Source organism: Ahaetulla prasina, chromosome 10, assembly GCF_028640845.1.
Source record: "Ahaetulla prasina isolate Xishuangbanna chromosome 10, ASM2864084v1, whole genome shotgun sequence".
Taxonomy (NCBI): Eukaryota; Metazoa; Chordata; class Lepidosauria; order Squamata; family Colubridae; genus Ahaetulla; species Ahaetulla prasina.
This window is the reverse complement of record NC_080548.1, coordinates 22,162,044-22,185,936: the sequence shown is the minus strand read 5'-3', so window position 1 is coordinate 22,185,936 and position 23,893 is coordinate 22,162,044. Positions and strand designations below refer to the sequence as shown.

At 44.5% G+C, this 23,893-nt stretch overlaps 1 protein-coding gene across 1 annotated transcript; it reads left to right on the top strand.

Annotated features, from left to right (window-relative positions):
- Positions 1-362: 362 nt before the first annotated feature.
- Positions 363-21,508, top strand: ZMPSTE24 (zinc metallopeptidase STE24). Its single transcript, XM_058195421.1, has 10 exons — positions 363-583; positions 4,783-4,929; positions 6,337-6,423; positions 8,773-8,889; positions 10,765-10,917; positions 11,951-12,092; positions 14,711-14,898; positions 16,156-16,260; positions 18,223-18,366; positions 20,669-21,508. The coding sequence occupies exons 1-10, from the start codon at positions 461-463 to the stop codon at positions 20,891-20,893; spliced, it is 1,431 nt and encodes a 476-aa protein (XP_058051404.1). The 5' UTR covers positions 363-460; the 3' UTR covers positions 20,894-21,508.
- The last annotated feature ends 2,385 nt before the right edge of the window (positions 21,509-23,893 follow it).

The window sequence follows — 23,893 nt, the reverse complement described above, 5'->3', positions numbered from 1 at the left end:
ACCAAGTTTGAAGGCCTCTGGCTTTAGGCATGAAGCCAACTGGGTGACCTTGGGCCAATCACAGACTTTCAGCCCTAGGAAGGCAATTGGCAAAACATCTTCCAAAACCTTCCCAAGGAAAGTACAGGGACTAATCTAGCCAGTCGCCAGAACAAAACACTCACTTGAAGGGAATTTTTAAAAAAAAAAAATTTATAAACGTCAGGCTACAAATGCCACACACACCCCTTCCCTTCCCCCTCCTCTCATCCCACCCCTCCCAGCACATGGCTGACATTCTGCCTTTCCGGAACCGGAAGCGCTGCCAACGTACGGGAAGGCGCTTGCCCCGGAAGTTCTTCGGGAGGAACTACTTCCGGCGCTTGCTCCTCCAGTGTCACTGCAGCCGGAAGCCGGCTGAGAAAGGACCAAGCGTGCTTGGCCGGCGGCTGTGTGGGAGAGCGGCGGATCGAAGCCGGACATGGCGTTGCTGCTGCTGAGCGATCTGTGGACCGAGAGCCCCGTGGAGGACAAGATTTTCTGCTCCGTGCTGCTCTTCTCCTGGGCGGTCTATCTGTGGGAGGCCCTGCTCGCCTGGCGGCAGGTCAGATCCTTCCCGAACCAAGCCCGCCCGCCCGCGCTCCCTTGACAGCCCCGTCAAGTTTTAAGGCCGGGACGGGACGAGACGAGACGAGCCGGGTCCTCCCCCACGCCGCCTGGTGCTGCGGCGAGCGGTCCTTCCGTCTGGGGGTGCCCGGGTACCTGTGGGGACTCGGGCGGGCGGGGGGGGGGATGATGGAAGGCTTGGTTTCTAAAGCCGGCGGGCAGCTCTCCCGAAGCCTCCGCAGGTGGCCGCCCATCTGGACGTGGGAGGCGGCGGATGCAGCTTCTGTTATTGCATCTCTCTCGCTCTTCGTTTGAATGTAACGGATCGGCGTGAGAATGATACCGCGATCCGCGTGTACACGGGAGCTTAGATAAGTACAAGCCAGGGGTGAAATCCAGCAGGTTCTGACAGGTTCTGGAGAACCGGTAGCGGAAATTTTGAGCAGTTAGGGGAACCAGCAAATACCACCTCTGGCTGGCCCCAGAGTGGGGTGGGAATGGAGATTTTGCAGTATCCTTCCCCTGCCAAGCCACACCCACAGAACCAGTGGTAAAGAAATTTGGATTTCACCACTGGTACGAGCTATAGGTACCAGCCATGCTCGACACAGGACAAACACAACAATTAGGCTGGGCAGAGGGTTCCTTGGGTTTGGCCTGTAGGATTGCAGTCTTAGGGAGGAGAATTTTGTTAGTTGCAAAGTCGTCTCTGACCCATCGCGACCCCATGGGCAACGTTCCTCCAGGCCTTCCTGTCCTCTACCATCCTCTGGAGTCCATTTAAGCTCACACTGACTGCTTCAGTAACTCCAGCCAGCCACCTCATTCCCTGCCGTCCCGTTCTTCTTTTGCCCCCAATCGTTCCCAGCATTAGGCTCTTCTCCAGTGAGTCCTTCCTTCTCATGAGGTGGCCAAAGTATTTGAGCTTCATCTTCAGGATCTGGCCTTCTAAAGATCTCCTCTAGGACTGACTAGTTTGATCACCTTGCAGTCCATGAGACTCGCAGGAGTTTTCTCCAGCACCATAGTTCAAAGGCCTCAATTCTTTGATGCTCAGCCTTCCTTATGGTCCAACTTTCACAACCATATTCACAAGCCGTGTGAATTGCTTTGGCCTAAACCATTATAGAACAGATGTCTACGGATATTCTCAGTCATCCAAGTCATGGCTGTCCCAAAGATGCTTTTTCAAGAGGCAACTGGACTTTCTTTGTTTTTGCTTGAAGACGTTTCACTTCTCAGCCAAGAAGCTCCTTCAGCTCTGAACTGGATGGTAGTGGGGAATGGAAGGATTCAGTCATCATCCAGTCAGAGCTGAAGAAGCTTCTTGGATGAGAAGTGAGAGGAGAATCAAGACGTCTTCAAGCAAAAGCATAGAAAGTCCAGCTGCCTCTTGAAATGCCACCTTTGGGATTTATTTATTTATTTATTTATTATTCATATTTGTATACCGCCCTATCTCCCGAAGGACTCAGGGCGGTTCACAGGCAAATAAAACATTTATATACACATTAAAATAACCATTAAAAAACTTATTCTAATGCCAAATTTTAAAATATAAATATAAATATTAAAACCAATTTAAAACCCCTATAAATTTAAAATCTAGGCCAGTCCTGCACAGATGAATAAATGTGTCTTGAGCTCGCGACGGAAGGTTCGGAGGTCCGGAAGTTGACGGAGTCCTGGGGGGAGTTCGTTCCAGAGGGTGGGAGCCCCCACAGAGAAGGCCCTTCCCCTGGGCGTCGCCAGACGGCACTGCCTAGCTGACGGCACCCTGAGGAGTCCCTCTCTGTGAGAGCGCACGGGTCAGTGAGAGGTATTAGGTAGCAGTAGGCGGTCCCGTAGATAACCCGGCCCTATGCCATGGAGCGCTTTGAAGGTGGTTACCAAAACCTTGAAGCGCACCCGGAAGGCCACAGGTAGCCAGTGCAGTCTGCGCAGGATAGGTGTCACACGGGAGCCACGAGGGGCTCCCTCTATAACCCGCGCATCTGCATTCTGAACTAACTGCAGCCTCCGGATGCATATAGGACACAGATTCTTTTCCTTAAAGTGGCTTCATTTGCATTAAGGCTGTGGTCAGGGCTACGCTGTCTTTGTCATTCAACTGGTTGTCTCCCTGAGAGAGGTTTTCGGATTTTGACTCCCAAAGACGGTAGAAAGGAGGGAATTGAAGTCCGGTGTACAGTGGTATCCTATATTTTCAAAACCTAAGTAATTAAGAACATAAGGAGATCCTTGATAGACTATAAAGGCTGTTTCCTGAGCTTATACCTGTATAGAATAGAATAGAATAGAATAGAATAGAATAGAATAGAATAGAATAGAATAGAATAGAAAATTTTATTGGCCAGGTGTGATTGGACACACAAGGAATTTGTCTTGGTGCATATGCTCTCAGTGTACATAAAAGAAAAGATACCTTCATCAAGGTACAACATTTATGATACTTATGATACTGGTTCTACAATGCCCCTCGTCCTCTTCCTCCCAATAGAATTGCTGGGTGTCTTAACTTGAAGTACATCGAAACACATGCATGCCTCATATTTTTAATACTGTGTTAAATCTTCAGCACTGGTATTATTAAGGCCAACATCATATTATAAAAATTACACAGCTTTCCCTAGCCTAGGGTATCAAGAAGGGCCCAGAGTCTGTTTCTAAGGTGGATCCTCTAAAATTTAATGAAACACAAGCCATACTATTCTATCTTGAGAGTGTTTGACATTGAGATGTTACAGTAGAGCAGGGCTTCTTTTGTCATTGTTGTGGTCCACCAGTGGCCAGCGGAGCTGGCAGCAGACTCGGACAGTGAGGAGGTTGGGGAGGAACATGGGTTAGTCCTGGAGTCTGGGGAAGGCTCTGATGAGTGCTCTGCATCGGAGGCAGAAGTGGGGTCAGGGCCATCTGACAATTATCAGGTACCATATTTTTCAGACTATAAAACGCACCTACCTTTTTTGGTGAGGAAAACAAGAAAAAGAAATCTGCCTCTGCCTCCCATCAATTTTGCCTCGTTGCATCAAACAGCAAATAGCCTGCTTTACTTTCATTTTCATTTTCAGCATAGCTTGATTAGCACAATAAAAAGAAAATCTGCTCCCAGCAATTTACGTCCTTGCAGCAAGCTGCAGAGGCCCGCGCAGCAATAAGCCATGGCAATCCCTGCAGCCTGAAACAGCTGAGAGTCTGGAGACCGATCCAGCGGACAATCAACTTGTGCTAATAAGGCTGTGCTGAAGCTGAAATGGGCTGTTTCTTTTTGCTGTTTGCTGCAGGGAGGTAAACTGCTAGGAGGCAGAGGCCAAGGTGGGGGCCAGTGGGTAGGTGGAGCTACATTCGGTGTATAAGATGCACCTAAATTTTCACTCCCTTTTAGGGGGCAAAAGGGTGCTTCTTATACTCTGAAAATACGGTACCTTCGGAGTCGGAGATAAGTGGGGCTGAAGAACAGCTGGAGCCTGTTTCCGATGTGTGCATGCACAGAGCTGCCAGGAGAAGGGAACAGTTAAAGGAACAAGGGCTGACTCTGGAGTAAAGGCACAGGTGAACGGTGAATGGCCCCTCCCATAGGGAATAAAGAGGAGTGAAAGAGGAGTGGAGTTTGCAGGAAATAATTAGTTCATTTCATTAGTGTGATGACCTGTTTGTGACTCTCAGAGACTCCTTGCCAGGTATTTTCTTGTACAGCATTGCATTTGGAAGATATCGGCCTGGCAGCTGTCCAAGCCTGATAAAGTCTGTGGTTGTAAATTCACCCTGGAAAGACCGTTTGCCGGGACTTTGCTGGATGTGAATGAGAGGAATTCACATTTGCTTAATAAAAAGGGGTTTTGTCAAGACCAGGAGTCTGCTTTATGCTTTTGTGAAGCCTAGGTCAGAACAGTCACATAGCCGCAGAAATTTTGATTAGTTTTTCCAAGTAGTTTTGCCCCTAAGCCTTAAAAGAATTGATCAGATCTATTCAGTAAAAGCTATTGGGTAAACTAAGGAAGATTCTTTCTTTATCCACTAAGATAATTCATAGAACTTGTATTTGTGCATGTATCTATTAGTCGCACATGGGTGCTTTTGTAATCATGGTATCATTAAATTATCATATATTTTAACAATCCTTGTGCTGTTGGACATTGAACTTCCAGTGGCATGTGAAAACGTTTTTGAATGACTGCTTGTTTTTAAATATTTCAGCGGACTGTCTACAAGACAACCACCCACGTCCCAATGGAATTAGGGCCGATCATGGACTCAGAAACATTTGAAAAATCCCGTCTTTACCAATTAGATAAAAGTGCATTCAGCTTCTGGTCAGGACTGTACTCAGAGTTAGAGGGCACGGTTGGTATCTTTCATCCTCTTCGGTTTCGTGTATTTTTTTTAGTGAGTTAGAATGTATTCTAACATGTATATTTGTGAGTGTGTGTGCATGCATGCAGAAGAATATTGACAAAGGAATTGTACAAAAAATGCCAGAAGGATTTATTCTGTGACAGAAATCCATAGGGTGTTCTGTCCCCCTCGCCTCAGTCTGAGCGATGACTTAATTAGCCGGCAACTATCAGCTTCTGGTAGCAAACTAGCGAGCGTCTGCCAAGTGTCTCTGTTATCTCGCTTGATGCCGATGAGTCAACCAGGAACAAACAGTACTTCAGCTCTAGTTAAGCAGTTGATTTGCTTGCCACGAAGGGGTATAGCAGCCCTTGCTGCTTTTATATCCTGTGGGGTGTGGCTCCATGACTCAGCACTTCCTAGGCCTGCCCCACCCTTGCTTCTGTTGCTCCTGCCTCTCCTGCCTACGAAACCTAGGGTCCAGCCAGGACTGATTGCCATCAGCCGGGTCTGGAGGCGTGGCCGGGAGGGAAAGAGTCAGGGGGACGGAGGCCTTGTTATCTCCTCCACCTGGTGTTCCAGAGGTAAGTCCTGATGGCCCTTCCCCCTCACTTTCCGAGTCACTTTCTGGCAGGGGCTCCGGCTCGGGGGGCGCAGACACAACATAGGGTTTTGTTTGTTTGTTTGTTTTGCTTTATAGAATATTGAATAAAAGAGACCTTGAGTTGGAAGCAAATGCTACGAAGAAGCCCAGATAGATTTCCTTCAGGCAGAATTGAGAGTGTCTTTTCCTCCTGCTCACATTTCCTGAAGTTATCCCCTTCAAGGGCTGTATGTCAATAGCAGAGGAGGACCTAATAGATCAGGGTGGGCCAACTGTGGCTACTTTACGACCTGTGGACTTCAACTCCCAGAATTCCTGAGTCAGCCTAACCCTAACCCTGCAATAGATAGTAGAGCAAGAGCTAGCCATGAATGTAAGAGTTAGCCACGAATGCTACGAGTGTATTAGCTAACGCAGGATTAGCTTATGCTCTTGCATTCCCTGTTACCTCATATTTCTATCTTATGCAGCATTTTGTCTATAATGCTCCATTTCTCTCTACAGCCTGCATACAATTGAGCTTTAGCTCAGAGGTTCCTTGTCCCTCTTTTTTCTAATGCTTAGAGAATGGGGAAAAAATTCAGTGAAAGTAGTGCTCAGGTGATTAAACTGCAGCATTGAACTATTTGCTGGTACACGAATGAGCTTTGGGCTCACATTAGCTTTGCCTGTTAGTTGATGGACACCCAATAAGGTTTACAGTTAAATAAATGCAGCTTTGAATCAGTACCTCTTTGATTTCTGGAATCCCACAATTAAAAAGGTTACATCATGTTAGCCTTTTCCATAAATCGTATTTTTGTTCTTCACAGGCAATTCTTCTTTTTGGAGGAATTCCTTTTCTTTGGTCTGTATCTGGAGAACTTTCAAATCGTGCTGGTTTTGGACCCGAATATGAGGTAGGCATATTGGTTTGCTCGATTCCGATGAATACTAGCCTGATAAAGCGCCAAGTAATCCCTTTATAACTTTTGTTTGAACTTTTAAGTATGTAAGAAAAGGTGTGCTAAAACAAAACAAAGAAATATCTGGTTTAGAAGGTGGAATAGTATTCCCAGCTAGTCTGGATTCCCATTTAGGATCTAGCTAGCTAGCTCTGTTACTATCTAGATTGGATACTAATTCCCTAATCCTTCTCAAACTATGCACCATGGTGGTGCATTGATTAGAATGCAGCACTGAAGGCTAACTCTGCATTCCACTGTCAGGAATTCGATCCTGACCAGCTGACTCGGCCTTCCATCCTTCTGAAGTTGGTAAAATGAGGATCCAGATTGTTGGGGGAAAATAGGCTGACTCTGTAAACTGCTTAGAGAGGGCTGGAAAGCGCTGTAAAGCTGTATATAAGTCTTAAGTGCTCTTGCTATAAAGCACTGTGAAGCAGTATAAGTAAGTGCTATTGCTATTGCTAGTCAAACATTCTTCTAAGAAACCTAAAAAGAGAATCAGAAGCCTGTGAATGGTCATTAAGCGAATCCAGCTTTCCCCATTGACTTTAAGTGAACAGTCACTAAACAAATGGTTGTAAGTCAAGCACTGTTTGTATTCTAGAGCAGTTCACATTGTTTTGACGCTGTGACCAAGCAATTAAAAAGGAGGAAGATAAATTTGAATTTTGCTTCATTGCTGTTATCATAGAAAATCTCACTCAGTAACAAAAGTAGGTTTCCTGTTGTGGAAGATTCTATGCTGCCCCGGCAACAGCCTTTCTCACCATTCTCTGGTTGATTGGGCTGTTTTACAACCATTAATCATCCAGGTGGCAAGTTAATGTTGCATTCATCCCGAATATTACAAACAGCTTCCTGTTTGGAAGACTGATTTCTGGTAAAATCAAGAAAGGCGGGGCGGGAACAGAAAGCACAAGAGTTTGCTAGAATGTTCTTTTCCTGGATTTATAGATTTTGCAGATTTCAATCTGATATTTTTCCTAATGGCTTTCCTTGGCTAGTGCCTGCTGCTTGATAATGCAAGCTGGGCAGCTCAGCTCAGTGGCGCTGAGTTAAATAAATGTGACAGTTTCGTAGTTTGGCTCATGCTCTAAATGTATCAAATACTTTGTTTGATTTGTTTTTCCAAACAAACTGGTCATTAGCCATGCTTTATGCTTTGTTCTTGCATAATTGTGGCTTACTTGGAGAGAACCCAACTGTAGGAGTCCTGGTTTGTTTGTAACATACAGCTTATGGATGGATCTACTTGTGATTTTTTTTAAACTATTTTTTTTCTCAATCTTGGCAACTTTCAGATGTGTGGACTTTCAGAATTCCTCAGTCAGCGGGTGGGGAATTCTGGGAGTTGAAGTCCATGCAACGCAAAGTTGCCAAAGTTAACTTAATTTAAAGTTGCCAGAGTTGAGAAACATTGGATTAACAGCTTCCAGTGGCCAGAGGAACCTCAAACAATTTATGCCAGGATATAATTTCAGGGATTTGGCCCTAAGTATAACTCCAAAGTGTATAGGAATTACAGGCTGTAAGTCAGACATAGTCATGTTTAGGCTAAACCATTAAAATCAAGATAGTTGTAATTAACTCATATCCCGTTTATATTGTAGGGAGACTTTGCAAGTAGAACTAAGTCTTAAGGTAAAGGTAAAGATTCCCCTCACATATATGTGCTAGTCCAGTGGTTCCCAACCAGTGTGCCGCGGCACTAAGGGGTGCCGTGAGATCTTTTGAGGGTGCCGGGAACTTTTGAGCTACGGAGATTTTAAATATCTATTTCCTTATAAGGGTGCCGGGAACTTTTGAAAGGCTTTCCAAGGGTGCCTCAAACAAGAAAAGGTTGTGCCTCAAACAAGAAAAGGTTGGGAACCACTGTGCTAGTCATTCCCAACTCTAGCGGTCGGTGCTCATCTCCGTTTCAAAGACGAAGAGCCTGCGCTGTCCGAAGACGTCTCTGTGGTCATGTGACTGGCATGACTCAACGCCAAAGGCGCACGGAACGCTGTTACCTTCCCACCAAAGGTGGTCCCTATTTTTCTACTTTCAATTTTTACCTGCTTTCGAACTGCTAGGTTGGCAGAAGGTGGGACAAGTAACGGGAGCTCACCCTGTTACGCGGCACTAGGGATTCGAACCGCTGAATGGCTGACCTTTCGAACGACAAGCTCAGTGTTCTAACCACTGAGCCACCGAGCCATCGCGTCCTAAGTCTTAAGTACTAAGTCTTAGTCTGACTCTATTATGTAGCCAAGGGTAATATTCATCTGTAACCATTTCCCTCTTCATTATTCCAATGCACAGATTGTCCAGTCATTGGTGTTCCTTTTGCTTGCTACACTTTTCAGTGCGGTGACAGGTCTGCCCTGGAGCCTCTATAATACTTTTGTCATTGAGGAAAAGCATGGTTTCAATCAGCAGGTATTACATCATTTCAACCTTCTCTTCGCGATAGACTGCAGTATCTTACTGTGGGTGTTTTAATGCTGCATTTGTTTGCATTCTTCTACCCATGTTTTATAGTTCCTTACTGTGGATGTTTCATGCTGTAAACCAGGGGTCTCCAACCGTGACAACTTTAAGTCTGGTGGACTTCAACTCCCAGAATTCTGGGAGTTGAAGTCCACCAGGCTTAAAGTTGCCAAGGTTGGAGACCCCTGCTGTAAACTACCATGGGTCAACTTATTGAAATTAGCTGTGGACAAATTTAATAAATAATAAGATATCCATGACTGACCACACTGCCTAACGGCTGATGGAAACTATACCCCAGCTAATCTTGAGAAATTGCTATCCTACATCTATTAACAGACAAGAGTCTTCTCTGCCTGTTACAATAATAACCCTCTGTTGTGTCATTTACCCGTATCAGCAGAGGTGGGTTTCAGCAGGTTCCGACCAGTTCTGGAGAACCAGTAGCAGAAATTTTGAGTAGTTCGGAGAACCGGTAGTAAAAATTCTGACTGGCCCCACCCTCATCTATTCTCTGGCTCCCAGCTGATTGGAAGGAAATGTGGATTTTGCAGTAACCTTCTCCTGGAGTGGGGTGGGAATGGAGATTTTACAGTATCCTTCCCCTGCCATGCCCACCAAGCCATACCCGCCAAGCCACGCCCATAGAACCAGTTGTAAAAATTTTTGAAAGCCACCACTGCATATCAGGATTCAAAATTTTTTACTGTGGGCATGGCTTGGTGGGTGTGGCTTGGTGGGCATGGTGGGGAAGGATACTGTGAAATCTCCATTCCCGCCCCGCTCCAGGGGAAGGTTACTGCAAAATCTCCATTCCCTCCCGATCAGCTGGGATTTGGGAGGCAGCGAATAGATGGGGGCGGGGACAGTCAGAGGTATTTACCAGTTCTCCGAACTACTCAAAACTCCTTCCCTAGAAGGCAACCATGAAAATGGTTGCCTTGCCATGATTAATTGCTGAAATATGAGCTTCATAGTGAACAATCAAAACATTTAGTGTACTTTGCCTGTATTCTCTTTAAAGAGCCCTAGTTCCCTTGCAGATGTCTGTGGGCGTTGCCCATGTCCTTTCTTTTCTGTTTTATTTTAGCTTATTTCCTGGTTGCATGTCTAAGCCCATTCTCTTTCAGTGCCATCTTGAGTAAACTTTTTGTGTCTTTGGTTTTTGGATGTGCTGCTTTCTCATATCTGGGAAAGCAGTAGTAGTACTTTATTGCCATTGCACCTCGTATAATGAAATTAAATGCCATCTTCAGTGTACATTATAACTATAAAAATAAAACACAAACACACATCCTTCACATTCTATGCAATTGAATTGAAAACCCCTGATATTGCATTAATATTGCACAGTAGAATTCAGTATAGTTACTGCTCTGGGATAGAAGCTGTTTTTCAGCCTATTTGTCCTTGTCTTTAATGTCCTGTACCGTCTGCCAGATGGTAATAGTTCAAAAAAAAAAAAAAGGTGCCCAGGATGAGATGGATCTTTAAGAATCTTCTGAACTTTCTTAAGCCAGTGGGGGCTATAGACCTCTTCCAAAGAAGGGAGAAGGCAACCAGTGATCCTCTGGGCAATGACATTGACCCTCTGGAGTGCTGTCCTATCTGCCATTATGCAATTGGCAAACCCTACTTAGGTGCAGTAAGATAAAATAAAAGGGATGTTTTAATGTTCTGTCCATTTTAGCTGTCTCGGCAAAATGGCTGGACAACTTTGAAAGTAACTTAGGTGCACACAATGTAAAATTCGTGGAATTTATGGAGTCCATTTCAGATTCCAACCCCACCCCCCAGCTTATTATGTATGCTTTTCTTTCATAGACCCTGGGATTCTTTTTTAAAGATGCCATCAAGAAGTTCATTGTGACGCAGTGTATTCTCCTGCCGGTGACCTCGCTCCTGCTTTATATCATCAAAATGGGCGGAGACTATTTCTTCATCTATGCCTGGTTTTTCACTTTAATTGTTTCCTTGGTGAGTTCACAACAGCCGGATGTTTTCTTTAGAATGATTAAAAAATGGTCTCCACTGTTAAGGTTTTGCTCTTTATCCCTTTGATGATAGTGATTTTCCTTTTTTTAAAAAAAATAATAATAATAGAATTGGCTCAGGGGCTAGGATGTTGAGCTTGTTGATCAAAAGGTCGGCAGCTCAGTGGTTCGAATCCCTAGTGCTGCCATGTAACGGAGTGAGCTCCCGTTACTTTGTCTCAGCTTCTGCCAACCTAGCAGTTTCAAAAGCACGTAAAAATGCAAGTAGAAAAAATAGGGACCACCTTTGGTGGGAAGGTAACAGCGTTCCGTGCGCCTTTGGTGTTGAGTCATGCTGGCCACATGACCACAGAGACGTCTTCGGACAGCGCTGCCTCTTCGGCTTTGAAACAGAGATGAGCACCGCCCCCTAGAGTCAGCAACGACTAGCACGTATGTGCGAGGGGAGCCTTTACCTTTAATAATTGAATTTTACAATAAAAGTATGAAAAGAAATGAAAAGAAAAATAAGAAAGGGATGAGGAACAAGAAAAAAGTGAAAAAGAAAGAAAACGGAGAATGTTGACTTCCTCCTTTGTGTTTAATCAGAGCCATCTTATTCTTTCTCCTCCCTCCTAAATCATCAGTTCTTTCCTTCTTTCCGCAAAAACTCCATTATGAGGCTTCTGCTTTTTAAAACAGTCTTAACTGCTTTTTCCCTGGACCGAACTGGTCAGCTTTGCCATTTCTATGAGCTCCATCAATTTTATTATCCAATCTTCTGCTATCTATGTTTCTTCCAACTTTGTGCCTGTAATACTCTTACCTCAATCACTATATTAAAAAATTGTCCCCCATGTGTTTTTTTCCCCTAGTTCAGCATCAGTAAAATCCAATAAAATAATAATAATGACTTCACTGATAATGTCTTTCCAATTTGCTCTGTAAAAGTGCAAGCTGGATTTTTTTTTTTAAGTGAACAACAGTATCTTTATCGTTGTAAGGGATTTGCGTTCTATCCTTTTGCTCCGTTCTAGGCTCTTGTCACAATTTATGCTGACTATATTGCTCCGTTGTTTGACAAATTCATTCCACTTCCCGAAGGAGAGCTGAAGCAGGAGATTGAGGCAATGGCAAAGGATATAGACTTCCCGCTCACCAAAGTTTACGTTGTGGAAGGTATGAGAATAGAATGCTCGGGTTCCGATTCTGAAGATGGGTAGTCCTTGTTGTGGCCCGCCAGCAGCTAGCAGAGCTGGCAGCAGATTCCGACAGTGAAGAGGTTGGGAGGAACATGGGTCAGTCCTGGAGTCTGGGGAAGACTCTAATGAGGGCTCTGCATCAGAAACAGAGAGGGGGCCAGGGCCATATGCCAGTTATCAGCTGCCTTTGGAGTCAGACATCAGTGAGGCAGGCAAATAGCTGGAGCCTGTTCCCAGTGTGCGCATGTGCAGAGTTGCCAGATGAAGGGAATAGCTAAAGAACAAGGGTCGACTCGAGGCCACAGGTGGACGATGAATGACCCCTCCCAGAGGGAATAAAAGAGGAGCAAAAGGGGAGTGGAGTTTGCAGGAGACAATTAGTTCATTTCTGCATTTTTGTGAAGTATTGCAATATCTGAAAGATATCGGCCTGGCCACTTTCCAAGCATGATAAAGGTCGGTAATTGTGAACTATCTTGAAAGATTGTGGGAGAGGAATTCACTGTAAATTAAATAAAAGCCGTTTATTGGGATGAGGACTCGGCTTCGTACTGCTGGGAAAGCCTAGGTCAGAACGGTCCTTGACTTACAACCATGTGTTTCGTGACTGTTCAAAGTTACAACAGCACTGAAAAAAGTGACTGATGATCACTTCTCACACGACGGTGATCATGGGATCAAAATTCACTTGGCAACTGGCATGTATTTATGACAGTTGCAGTGTCCCAGAGTCATGTGATCCCCTTCTACAACCTTCTGATAAGCAAAGCCAATGGGGAAAGCCAGATTCTCTTAGCAATGGTGTTACTACTTAACAACTATAGTAGTTCACTTAACAATTGTAGCAAGAAAGGTTGTAAAATTGGGCAAAACTCACTTAACAACTGCCTTAGCAGTGGAATTTTTGAACTCAATTGTGGTCATAAGTTACAGGACTACCTGTATTGCCAAACTACACTGGCTTTCTATAATTACGGAGGCAGCCTTAGCTTGCTGACCGTGGAAACCTGCTACAGCCATAAAGGAAGAACGTGAATTCTTCCAGGTGTGCTTCCTGGGATCTTAGCTCATTACTTTGTAGCTGAGCATATAATAAAGCAGGGAATTGACTCAACATCTTGAATTGTCCAAATCTAGTGATTATAATAATAATCAAGCAGTAATGTTCAGAGCACTTTAAACATTGGCAGTATAAGCCTTATAAGTATCTGCAACAAATCTCAGCCCTTGAACTAGTATTATGTAGCCTGGATGTTTAGGTCTTAACCCAGCTTCCTCCCGTCTGGGTGTCCTTTACATGTGCTTGATTGCTACTGAGAATTCTGGGATTTGAAGTCTGCTTATCTGGAGGGCATCCAGACTGAGGAGAGTTACCTTAAGTGCTTGAAACCTCACAGTCACATTAAAGGTTTGCAATGTTGCCAAGACAGTCCTTCACTCGGTTGGTATAGAAAGGATGCTCTACAGTCACCACCGAAGTTTGCTGGCACACAGTGCGGCCTCCTTCTTCAGGTTAAGCAGTTTGATCCCGTTTAGTGTCTAGGTCAGGGGTGTCAGACTCACGTCATCACGGTGGCGTCCCTCCCCCTTCACTAAACCGGGCATGGGCGTAGCGAGCACGTGTCGCATCTGTCCCACGGGCTGGAAGTTTGGCAGCCCTGATCTAGATGGATGGTCTCACAAAGTCCCACAAGGGTATGATTGCCTGTTGCCACTTTTCTCCATGCTTCATGGAAACTATTTGCTACAGCTACACAGTTTGAAATAGCTTCTGTTTAGCACTCAGCCTTAAAGCTATGCTGGATGCTAAACTTGATTTCGGACCTTTCCAATTGCACTATAGCCCATGTGGTTGGGTCACCAGCTCCGTGCATCTGAAACAAGTGAAAAGTTTCATACCCAAGCAAGTTTACTGGTTGTTGTGGCCCGCCGGCAGCAAGCAGAGGTGGCAGCAGAATCAGACAGTGAGGAGGTTGGGGAGGCATATGAGCCAGGCCTGGGGAAAGCTTGGATGAGGGCTCTGCATCAGAGGCAGAGAGGGAGCTAGACAACAGTGAGGCAGAGGAACAGCTGGAGCCCGTTCCCAGTGTGCGCATGCACAGAGCTGCCAGAAGACAAGGACAGCTCAGAAAGCAGGGTTGATTTGGGAGTAAAGCCACACCTTGGAGATGATTGGCCCCTCCCATAGGAAACAAAACAGGAGCGAACAGGGAGGGGGCTTTTGCAGGAAACAATTCATTCATTCCGTGACTCTGAGAAACTCTGTGCCAAGTTTTGCCTTGTACTGCGTTTGGAAACTAGTTACCTGGCAGCCTTCCAAGCGAGATAAGGTCTGTGTTTATAACTATTCCTTTGAAAAACTGTTTGGACAGCCTTGCTGACTGTGAATGAAAGGAATTCACAGTCGTGTAACTAAAAGAGGTTTTGCCGGGATTGAGACTCTGCTTCCTGCTTTTTAAGGGAGCCTTGGTCAGAACACTGGTCTCTAACAGGACGCACTAGCTGATGCTGAAAGCTGAATACTCTTAAGCCTCTCCTTCATAAAATCTAGAGTACTATAATATGACTGAATTTTCCCCTATTTTTTCTCCCCAGGCTCCAAACGTTCTTCCCATAGCAATGCTTATTTCTATGGTTTCTTCAAGAACAAACGTATTGTGTTGTTTGACACTCTCCTGGAAGATTATTCCGCCCTCAACAAAGAGCATTCCGAAGAGCCTGCTGTGGACACGCAGGTAGCTGGAGGAAATGAGGGAGGACCCGAGACAAAGGCGAAAACCAAAGTGAGCCCTGATTTGTTTTTGTTGTTGTTAATTGCGAAGTCGTGTCTGACCCATCGCGACCCCATGGACAATGTTCCTCCAGGCCTTCCTGTCCTCTACCATCCTCTGGAGTCCATTTAAGCTTACGCCGACTGCTTCAGTGACTCCATCCATCCACCTCGTTCTCTGCCATCCCCTTCTTCTTTTGCCGTCAATCTTTACCAGGATTACCAGTGAGTCCTTCCTTCTCATTAGGTAGCCAAAGTACTTCAGTTTCATCTTCAGGATCTGGCCTTCTAAAGAGCAGTCAGGGTTGATCTCCTCTAGGACTGACTTGTTTGTTCGCCTTGCAGTCCAAGGGACTCGCAGGAATCTTCTCCAGCACCATAGTTCAAAGGCCTCAATTCTTTGGTGCTCAGCCTTCCTTATGGTCCAACTTTCACAGCCATACATTGCAACTGGGAAAACTATAGCTTTTACCCACTTTTGTTGGCAGGGTGATGTCTCTGCTTTTTAGTACGCTGTCTAGATTTGCCATAGCTTTCCTCCCCAGGTTTGTTTATGTTGTTATTATTGACAGACCTGATCCAAAGTTTCCAAATAACAAAAATGGGTTGCCTAAACGGAAAGCCTAAGCAGCAATTACAAGAAAACCAGCATCCCCACCCTGAATCTTTGGTTATAGTGATAACAAATTGCCAAGAAACAAATTTCAATGTGGTTGATTGTTTTTGGATATATATTTGGCTATACAGGTAAAATGTGTGTGTGTGTGTGTGTGTGTGTTAGTATGTGTGTATGGATATATAACATACATCATACATATCTATATTGAGAGAGAGGGAGAGAGATTGATTGCTTCCTATTCTAGTCCTGAGTTTGGAAAAAGTTACCTTTGTGTGTACAAGGGTAGGCAGCGTTTTCTTAGTTGAAGGCTATACCTTTCGTGCCTTAGTTATGCCTTAAGATTGGTGGGAATCATAGGAGGCATGAAGACAACAGATGGATAAAGCTGAGAATTTTGGCCTGAGTTTGGGGAAGTATAGTTTTAAGTGGTAAAATAGCTAATTCAAAAGAGTTTTATGTACCTGTTTATGTAACTTTCACCATTTTTAAAGGAGCTATGAGCATCTTGGGTCTTGCTCTTTTAAAATCCTTTTTAAAAATCCATCCAGACTTGGTAATCCAAGCAAGAACATTGTGTCCTGTCCATTCGTATTTGTGTGTGCATACTTGCGAGTTAAAGAGATGGATTTATATTTTTCTCCACATGTCTAGAGTAAGAAGCAAGGTTGCAAAAATGAAGAAGTTTTGGCTGTGCTGGGACATGAGTTGGGACACTGGAAACTTGGCCACACCATTAAAAATATTGTCATTAGCCAGGTATGTAAAAAATATTTGGGTTACCTATCTACTGTTACTATTCATTCAGAAAATAAAGTGGTTCCATTTTTCTGCTTGCTTTCTGCTTTTTTATATCTCTGTTGTATAATTGAAAAAAATGGAATGAGGAGATATACAAGATTTGAGCAATGTTGTTAAAACAGACTAAATGACACATGACGTAGGAAATCTGAATCTTTAATTTTATTTTTTTTTAATTGCTTTTTTCTAACAAACAAAAAAGAAAATACATTATTGCACCCTTGTGCTATACATAAAAAAGGAAGATTTGGGTCTTCGGATATATCCTCATGATTGCCAAAATCCACGTTCTCGAGGTACAGGTACCGAGGCGTCCAATTTTCCAAGCGCATAGTCCACGAATGGTTTCCAGAAAATATCTTCTTTATACACACCACTTCTAATTTTAATATCACATGTCATTTTATCATTTAAGGCTAATTTCCACATTTCAGAATTTAATTTTTAATTTAATTTAATTTAATTTTAATTTTTAATTTAATTTAAACATTTAATTTTTTTTAAAGTTATAAAAGCTACCCTAGAGAAGTGTATGGTAGGTATCGGTGGACTGGATCAAAGCTGAAGAGAGCTTGCTTTTATTTATTATTTGTAACTTCCGTTTTATGTTTTAACCTGCCTTGCTTGTCGTATAGAAATGATTGCAACAGAACAACCTGAAAGATTGTTAGCTCCGAGTACGGTGCATAGCCAAACAAAATCGAAAAAGTCCCTCTGGAGTTTGGGAATACTTCCACATTCTATAAAATGGTATATCTTTATCCATGCATTTGGCATGGTAGACCAGACCAAATACTTCTCTGGTCCAGCATTCATTGCCTGTGGTAGCCAACCAGATGTTCCAGGAGTATATCCATGCAGGCAGGATATAAAGGATGTAACACGGGTGAAATCCAGCAGGTTCTGACAGGTTCTGGAGAACCGGTAGCGAAAATTTTGAGTTCGGAGAACCAGCAGATACCACCTCTGGCTGGCCCCAGAGTGGGGTGGGAATGGAGATTTTGCAATATCCTTCCTCCAAGAGTGGGGAGGGAATGGGGATTTTCCAGTATCCTTCCCCTGCCACACCCACCAAGCCACGCCCATAGAACTGGTAGTAAAAAAATTTGGATTTCACCACTGATGTAACACCCACTTCCCTCTTATGTTACCCAGCATGTGATATCCAACCTTGATATGAGAAGATAAAAATGAAAGATTCGCTATTAATAATCACCCTGTTCTGTCCCCCTCGCCTCAGTCCAAGCGATGACTTAATTAGCTGGCAACTATCAGCTCTGGCAGCAAACTAGCGAGCGTATGCCAAGTGTCTCTGTTATCTCTCTTGATGAGTCAACCAGGAACAAACAGTACTTCAGCTCTAGTTTAAGCAGTTGATTTGCTTGCTATGAAGAGGTATAGCAGCCCTTGCTGCTTTTATATCCTGTGGGGTGTGGCTCCATGACTCAGCACTTCCTAGGCCTGCCCCACCCCTGCTTCGGTTGTTCCCGCCTCTCCTGCCTATGAAACCTAGGGTCCAGCCAGGCCTGGTTGCCATCAGCTGTTTTGGAGGCGTGGCCTGGGGGGGAAAGAGTCAGGGGACGGAAGCCTCGTTATCTCCTCCACCTGGCCTGCCTCTGGCTCCTGGAGCTGAGCCAGGGAAGCCGGTGCTCCCGAGGTAAGTCCTGATGGCCCTTCCTCCTCACTTTCCAAGTCACTTTCTGGCAGGGAGCCCGGGTCAGGGGGCGCAGACACAGCACACCCGTTCAATGCACCTTCCTATCTCTGTACTCAACTTGCCAAAACCAAACCCAATCACCTCAGCTGCAGTGTGCTACTGTTTCCTTCTGAATGCCCAACTCATTTATTGTAGATCATTTTTAGGATAACATTCAAGGTGGTTAACAATTCCTAACACCCACTGTCTTGTTTTCTCCTCAGATGAACTCCTTCTTATGTTTCTTCTTATTTGCGGTGTTGATTGGTCGAAAGGAGCTTTTTGCTGCCTTTGGATTCTACGAAACCCAGCCTACCCTGATAGGCTTGCTGATCATCTTTCAGTTTATTTTCTCACCTTACAATGAGGTAAACTTCCATTTTGACTGGCACTTTGCTCAACTGACAGGAGTTTGTTTTCCTGGCAAAGTTGCCTGGGTTTCAGGAGTGGGATTCAGCCGGTTCATACTGGTTCCGGTGAACCGGTGGTTGTGACCTGCCCCGGCGCTATGCCATTCTATTTAACTGCGTTTTTTAAGCTGTGTATATATGTGCAAGCGTGCGCTTGAGCAAAGCACGTGTGCAGAAAGCCACGTGCATGTGTGGAAAGCACGCATGCATATTTTTGGTGCTGGGGGTGAACCAGTTGTTAAATTATGCAAAGCCCACCTCTGCCTGAGTTCCATGTGGAAAGTTTGGTTCCCAAATTACTGTTAGATTGTATAAATGGCTTGGATCCTAGCATCCTCCCATGAAAGGAGATGAGGAAGTGGACTTTTCTGTTCCTAGTTCTCCATCCAGGCCTTTGGTCTTCCCAGAAACGTTTCTCCCAGGACTTCCTTCTTGCTTTCTTTTTTTAAATCATTTTTTTATTTTATAGACAAACAAACATACAATACATAATCATTCAGTGCAGTGGTCTCCAACCTTGGTCCCTTTAAGACTTGCGGACTTCAACTCCCAGAGTTCCTCAGCCAGCTTTGCTGGCTGAGGGACTCTGGGAATTGAAGTCCGCAAGTCTTAAAGGGACCAAGGTTGGAGACCCCTGATTCTGTGTATCATCTGCGTACATCTTTTGTGTCTTATTTTTACTCTTCCTATATTCATCATTTCTTGATATTATCCGTTCATTTGTTGTAACATTCACCCCACATTTCTTGCTTTACTGTTAATACATTAATTTATCTTCACTCTCCCCTTCTTCCCTTGTTTCATTGCAACATTACCCTATATATATCTTTCTTCTCTTTTTGTTGTTAGTTGCGAAGTCGTGTCTGACCCATCGTGACCCCATGGACAATGTTCCTCCAGGCCTTCCTGTCCTCTACCATCCTCTGGAGTCCATTTAAACTCATGCCTACTGCTTCAGTGACTCCATCCAGCCACCTCATTCTCTGTCGTCCCCTTCTTTTGCCCTCAATCTTTCCCAGCATTAGGCTCTTCTCCAGTGAGTCCTTCTTTCTCATTAAGTGGCCAAAGTATTTCAGTTTCATCTTCAGGATCTGGCCTTCTAAAGAGCAGTCAGGGTTGATCTCCTCTAGAACTGACTTGTTTGTTCGCCTTGCAGTCCCAGGGACTCGCAGGAGTCTTCTCCAGCATCAGAGTTCAAAGGCCTCAATTCTTTGGCGCTCAGCCTTTCTTATGTCCAACCTTTTCAGCCATCCATTGCAAGTGGGAAAACCATTGCCTTGACTATACACACTTTTGATGGCAGGGTGATGTCTCTGCTTTTTAGTACGCTGTCTAGATTTGCCATAGCTTTCCTCCCCAGGAGCAAGCGTCTTTTAATTTCTTGGCTGCAGTCCCCATCTGTGGTGATCTTGGAGCCCAGGAAAATAAAATCTGTCACTACCTCCATTTCTTCACCATCTATCTGCCAGGAATTGGGAGGGCCAGATGCCATGATTTTAGTTTTCTTAATGTTGAGTTTCAAGACAACTTTTGCACTCTCCTCCTTCACCCGCATCAAGAGGCACTTTAGTTCCTCTTCGCTTTCTGCCATTAGAGTGGTATCATCTGCATATCTGAGGTTGTTGATATTTCTTCCGGCAATCTTAATTCCAATTTTTGATTCATCTAGCCCCGCCTTTCCCATGATGTGTTGTGCATATAAGTTAAATAGGCAGGGTGATAGTATACAGCCTTCTTCTCTAACCAATGATAAAATAATCCCCATATCTTAAAATATTCCGATTCCTCTCTTTCTTTAATTCTCAAAGTCAATCTATTCATTTCTGCACAATCCAGTATTTTCTTAATTACTTCCCCCTCTGAAGGGATCAAGACTTCCTTCTGATTAGGAAGGACGCTTACAAAAACACAGGAAGTCTTCCGCCTCTCACCCCTCTCCCAGAGGTTCTTCTCTGTGGTTTTCCAAAACCCTTCAATCTTCCATGCTATAATCCAACTCATTAAGGTGACTTCTTTCACTCTTTGTAATATTTTTTTTTTTTTTTGGAGGGTGGCATCTGGGGCCTTACAGGAAGGAGAGAGAGCTAGTTCCTTTCTGTAAAGAAATCTCTGTACTTAAGAATTCATCCCAAATGTGGCCTACTTCCTCCTCCCTTTTAGACTTTGGAAGGTTTGATGAGATTTGGAGAAGTGGTTTTGAAAGACTGCGAAACTCATTCTGAAATTTCATCCCGTGTCACCCTCTTGTTTTCCGCTGCAGGTGCTTTCCTTTTGCTTGACTGTATTAAGCCGGCGATTTGAATTTCAAGCCGATGCATTTGCCAAGAAACTCGGAAAGGGAAAAGATTTGTATTCTGCATTGATCAAGTTGAACAAAGATAACCTGGGATTCCCCGTTTCAGACTGGTTATTTTCAATGTGGCATTATTCTCATCCTCCACTGTTAGAAAGACTTCAAGCACTGAAGGAAACTAAACAGGACTGAGGGGAAAAGAACTGAGGAAGCCCAGAGGAGAAACCTACTCTCCCCAAATTGAGTTTCCAGGTGTTTGTTTTTTTTTAAAAAGAAGTATATACCCTATGCCCATTTCATTCCTAAACACAGCATCCTGCATAGCTCTGCGCTGTTCACTTGATTTGAAACAACCTCCCCGAAGTCCTGTTTCTGACTAACACATGAATTGTAATCAGGAGTTGAGGGAGAAGTGTAACGTGTAACATTTACCTTAATCACAAAGCCGTGCTTGAAAGGAAAAATAATTTGTCGCAACCGACATGTCCATGCTTGAATCTGTGAAAGCTTTGAATGTGACTTTTGTACCTTTTAAGCATTTTGCCCAGATGTTCTTTAAGACAGTATGGGAAACTCTTACTCATCTGTGGCAGGACTGGAGGATAAAGATCTGAAAAATAATTTTTGGACCATTGGGATTTGACATTTCTAAACCCAATCGCTATCCGGATGGGAACAGTGGAACTTCCTTCCACAATTCAAGTTCTTATCTGCAATGAAATTACAGAGGTGATGAAAACATCTCTTTCCCCCAATAGGGGAAACAGAAAATAAACAGAAAATAAATTACAAATTATATAGATCTTAGTTATGTGTCCTATGTATATTACTATTACAATGGTTTGGAATTTGGTTTGCCTTGTCTCCTGTATCTAATGTTTCCTGATAGCAAATAATTGCAATGTGATTTTCTGGATGTCCCAAATACCACATAAGGTGTCGGTATACCTACAGACACCCCCTTGGTTTCTGTTGTCTGTCTTAGAGCAATTAAGATGATCAAAGGCCTGGAGACTAAACCAGGGGTCTGCAAACTTGGCTCTTTTAAGACTTGTGGACTTCAACTCCCAGCAAAGCTGGCTGAGGTACTCTGGGAGTTGAAGTCCACAAGTCTTAAAAGAGCCAAGTTTGCAGACACCTGGACTAAACCATATGAAGACCAGCTGCAGGTTTTGGGTCTGGCTAGTCTAAAAAAAAGAAGAATTAGGGGTGACATGATAGCAGTATTTCAGTATTTGAGGGGCTGCCACAAAGAAGAGAAGAAGGTATATAAATTCAATTAATAAATAATAAATAAAATAAAGAGAGGGTTCAAATTCTTTTCCAAAGTACCAGAGGGCAGGACAAGAAACAACAGTTGGAAACTAACCAAACAGAGAAGCAACCTGGAATTAAGGAGAGTGGGAGGCACCGTTTATCGGTGGTTCTCCTCCTATCTCTCCGACCGGTCGCAGACGGTGTTGACGGGGGGGCAGAGGTCGACCCCGCGGCGCCTCACCTGTGGGGTGCCGCAGGGGTCGATCCTCTCGCCCCTTCTGTTCAACATCTATATGAAGCCGCTGGGTGAGATCATCAGTGGTTTCGGTGTGAGGTACCAGCTGTACGCTGATGACACTCAGCTGTACTTTTCCACACCGGGCCACCCCAATGAAGCTATCGAAGTGCTGTCCCGGTGTTTGGAAGCCGTACGGGTCTGGATGGGGAGCAACAGGCTCAAGCTCAATCCCTCCAAGACAGAGTGGCTGTGGATGCCGGCATCCCGGTACAGTCAGCTGAGTCCACGGCTGACTGTCGGGAGCGAGTCATTGGCCCCGATGGAGAGGGTGCGCAATTTGGGCGTTCTCCTGGATGAACGGCTATCTTTTGATGAACACCTGACGGCCGTCTCCAGGAGAGCTTTCCACCAGGTTCGCCTGGTGCGCCAGTTGCGCCCCTTTCTAGACCGGGATGCCCTATGCACGGTCACTCACGCCCTTGTGACGTCTCGTCTGGATTACTGCAATGCTCTCTACATGGGGCTCCCCTTGAGGGGCATCCGGAGGCTACAGTTAGTCCAGAATGCAGCTGCGCGGGTGATAGAGGGAGCCCCTCGGGGCCCCCGAATGACACCTATCCTGCGCAGGCTGCACTGGCTGCCTGTGGCTTTCCGGGTGCGCTTCAAGGTTTTGGTGAACGTCTTTAAAGCGCTCCATGGCATAGGGCCGGGCTATTTACGGGACCGCCTGCTGCTACCGAATACCTCTCACCGACCCGTGCGCTCTCAGAGAGGGACTCCTCAGGGTGCCGTCGGCGCGACAGTGTCGTCTGGCGGCGCCCAGGAAGGGCCTTCTGTGGGGCTCCCGCCTCTGGAATGACCTCCCCAGGACTTCGTCAACTTCCGGACCTCCAACCTTTCGCATGAGCTTAAAACTTACCTATTTATTTGCGCTGGCCTGGGTTAGTTTTTAAATTTATGGGTTTTTAAATGGGTTTTAGTTTTAAATTTTAATTATGGCCAATTTTAATAAGTTTTTTAAGTGTATTTTAAATTGTATTTATATATTGTCTATTTTACTTGGCTGTGAACCGCCCTGAGTCCTTCGGGAGAAGGGCGGTATACAAATTTAATAAATAATAATAATAATAATAATAATAGAAACTTCCTAACAGTGAGGACAATTAACCAGTGGAACAGCTTCCTACCGGAAGTTGTGGGCGATCCATCACTGGAGGTTTTTAAGGAGAGACTGGACATCCAGTTGTCTGAATAGGTATAGGGCAGTGGTGGGATTCAGCCAGTTCGCACCACTTAAGAACCGGTTGTTAACTTTCTGAGCAGTTTGGCAAACTGGTTGTTGGAAGAAATCATTAGGGCAGAGAACCGGTTGTTAAATTACTTGAATCCCACCACTGGTATAGGGTCTCCTGTTTAAGCAGAGGTTGGGTTAGATAGAAGGTCCCTTTCAGCTCTATTCTATTCTGTTTGACTTTCCATGTAAAAATGGAAAGCTGACACATTCCAGATTGAAATTTCAGCTTCCCTATTGTATCTGTTTCCAAGAAAGTCTCTTAAGAGAGTTGAGTCTTTTTCCGTTGGGAGGCTTTTGTAATGAATCTGTTGACGGGAAAGTGGACAGGCAAAGGTTTAATATTGCAAAGGATGTTTATTAAAGCTAAGTTTGTAATAAAAACTTTTACTGTAAGGAGTGAGTG

Excerpts from the sequence above, each read along its gene's own strand:
- ZMPSTE24 (XM_058195421.1), top strand. The coding sequence starts at position 461 with ATGGCGTTGCTGCTGCTGAGCGATCTGTGGACCGAGAGCCCCGTGGAG. Across the intron at positions 8,890-10,764 it reads AGCATGGTTTCAATCAGCAG|ACCCTGGGATTCTTTTTTAA; the intron begins GTATTACATCAT and ends TTTCTTTCATAG. Across the intron at positions 14,899-16,155 it reads AGACAAAGGCGAAAACCAAA|AGTAAGAAGCAAGGTTGCAA; the intron begins GTGAGCCCTGAT and ends CCACATGTCTAG.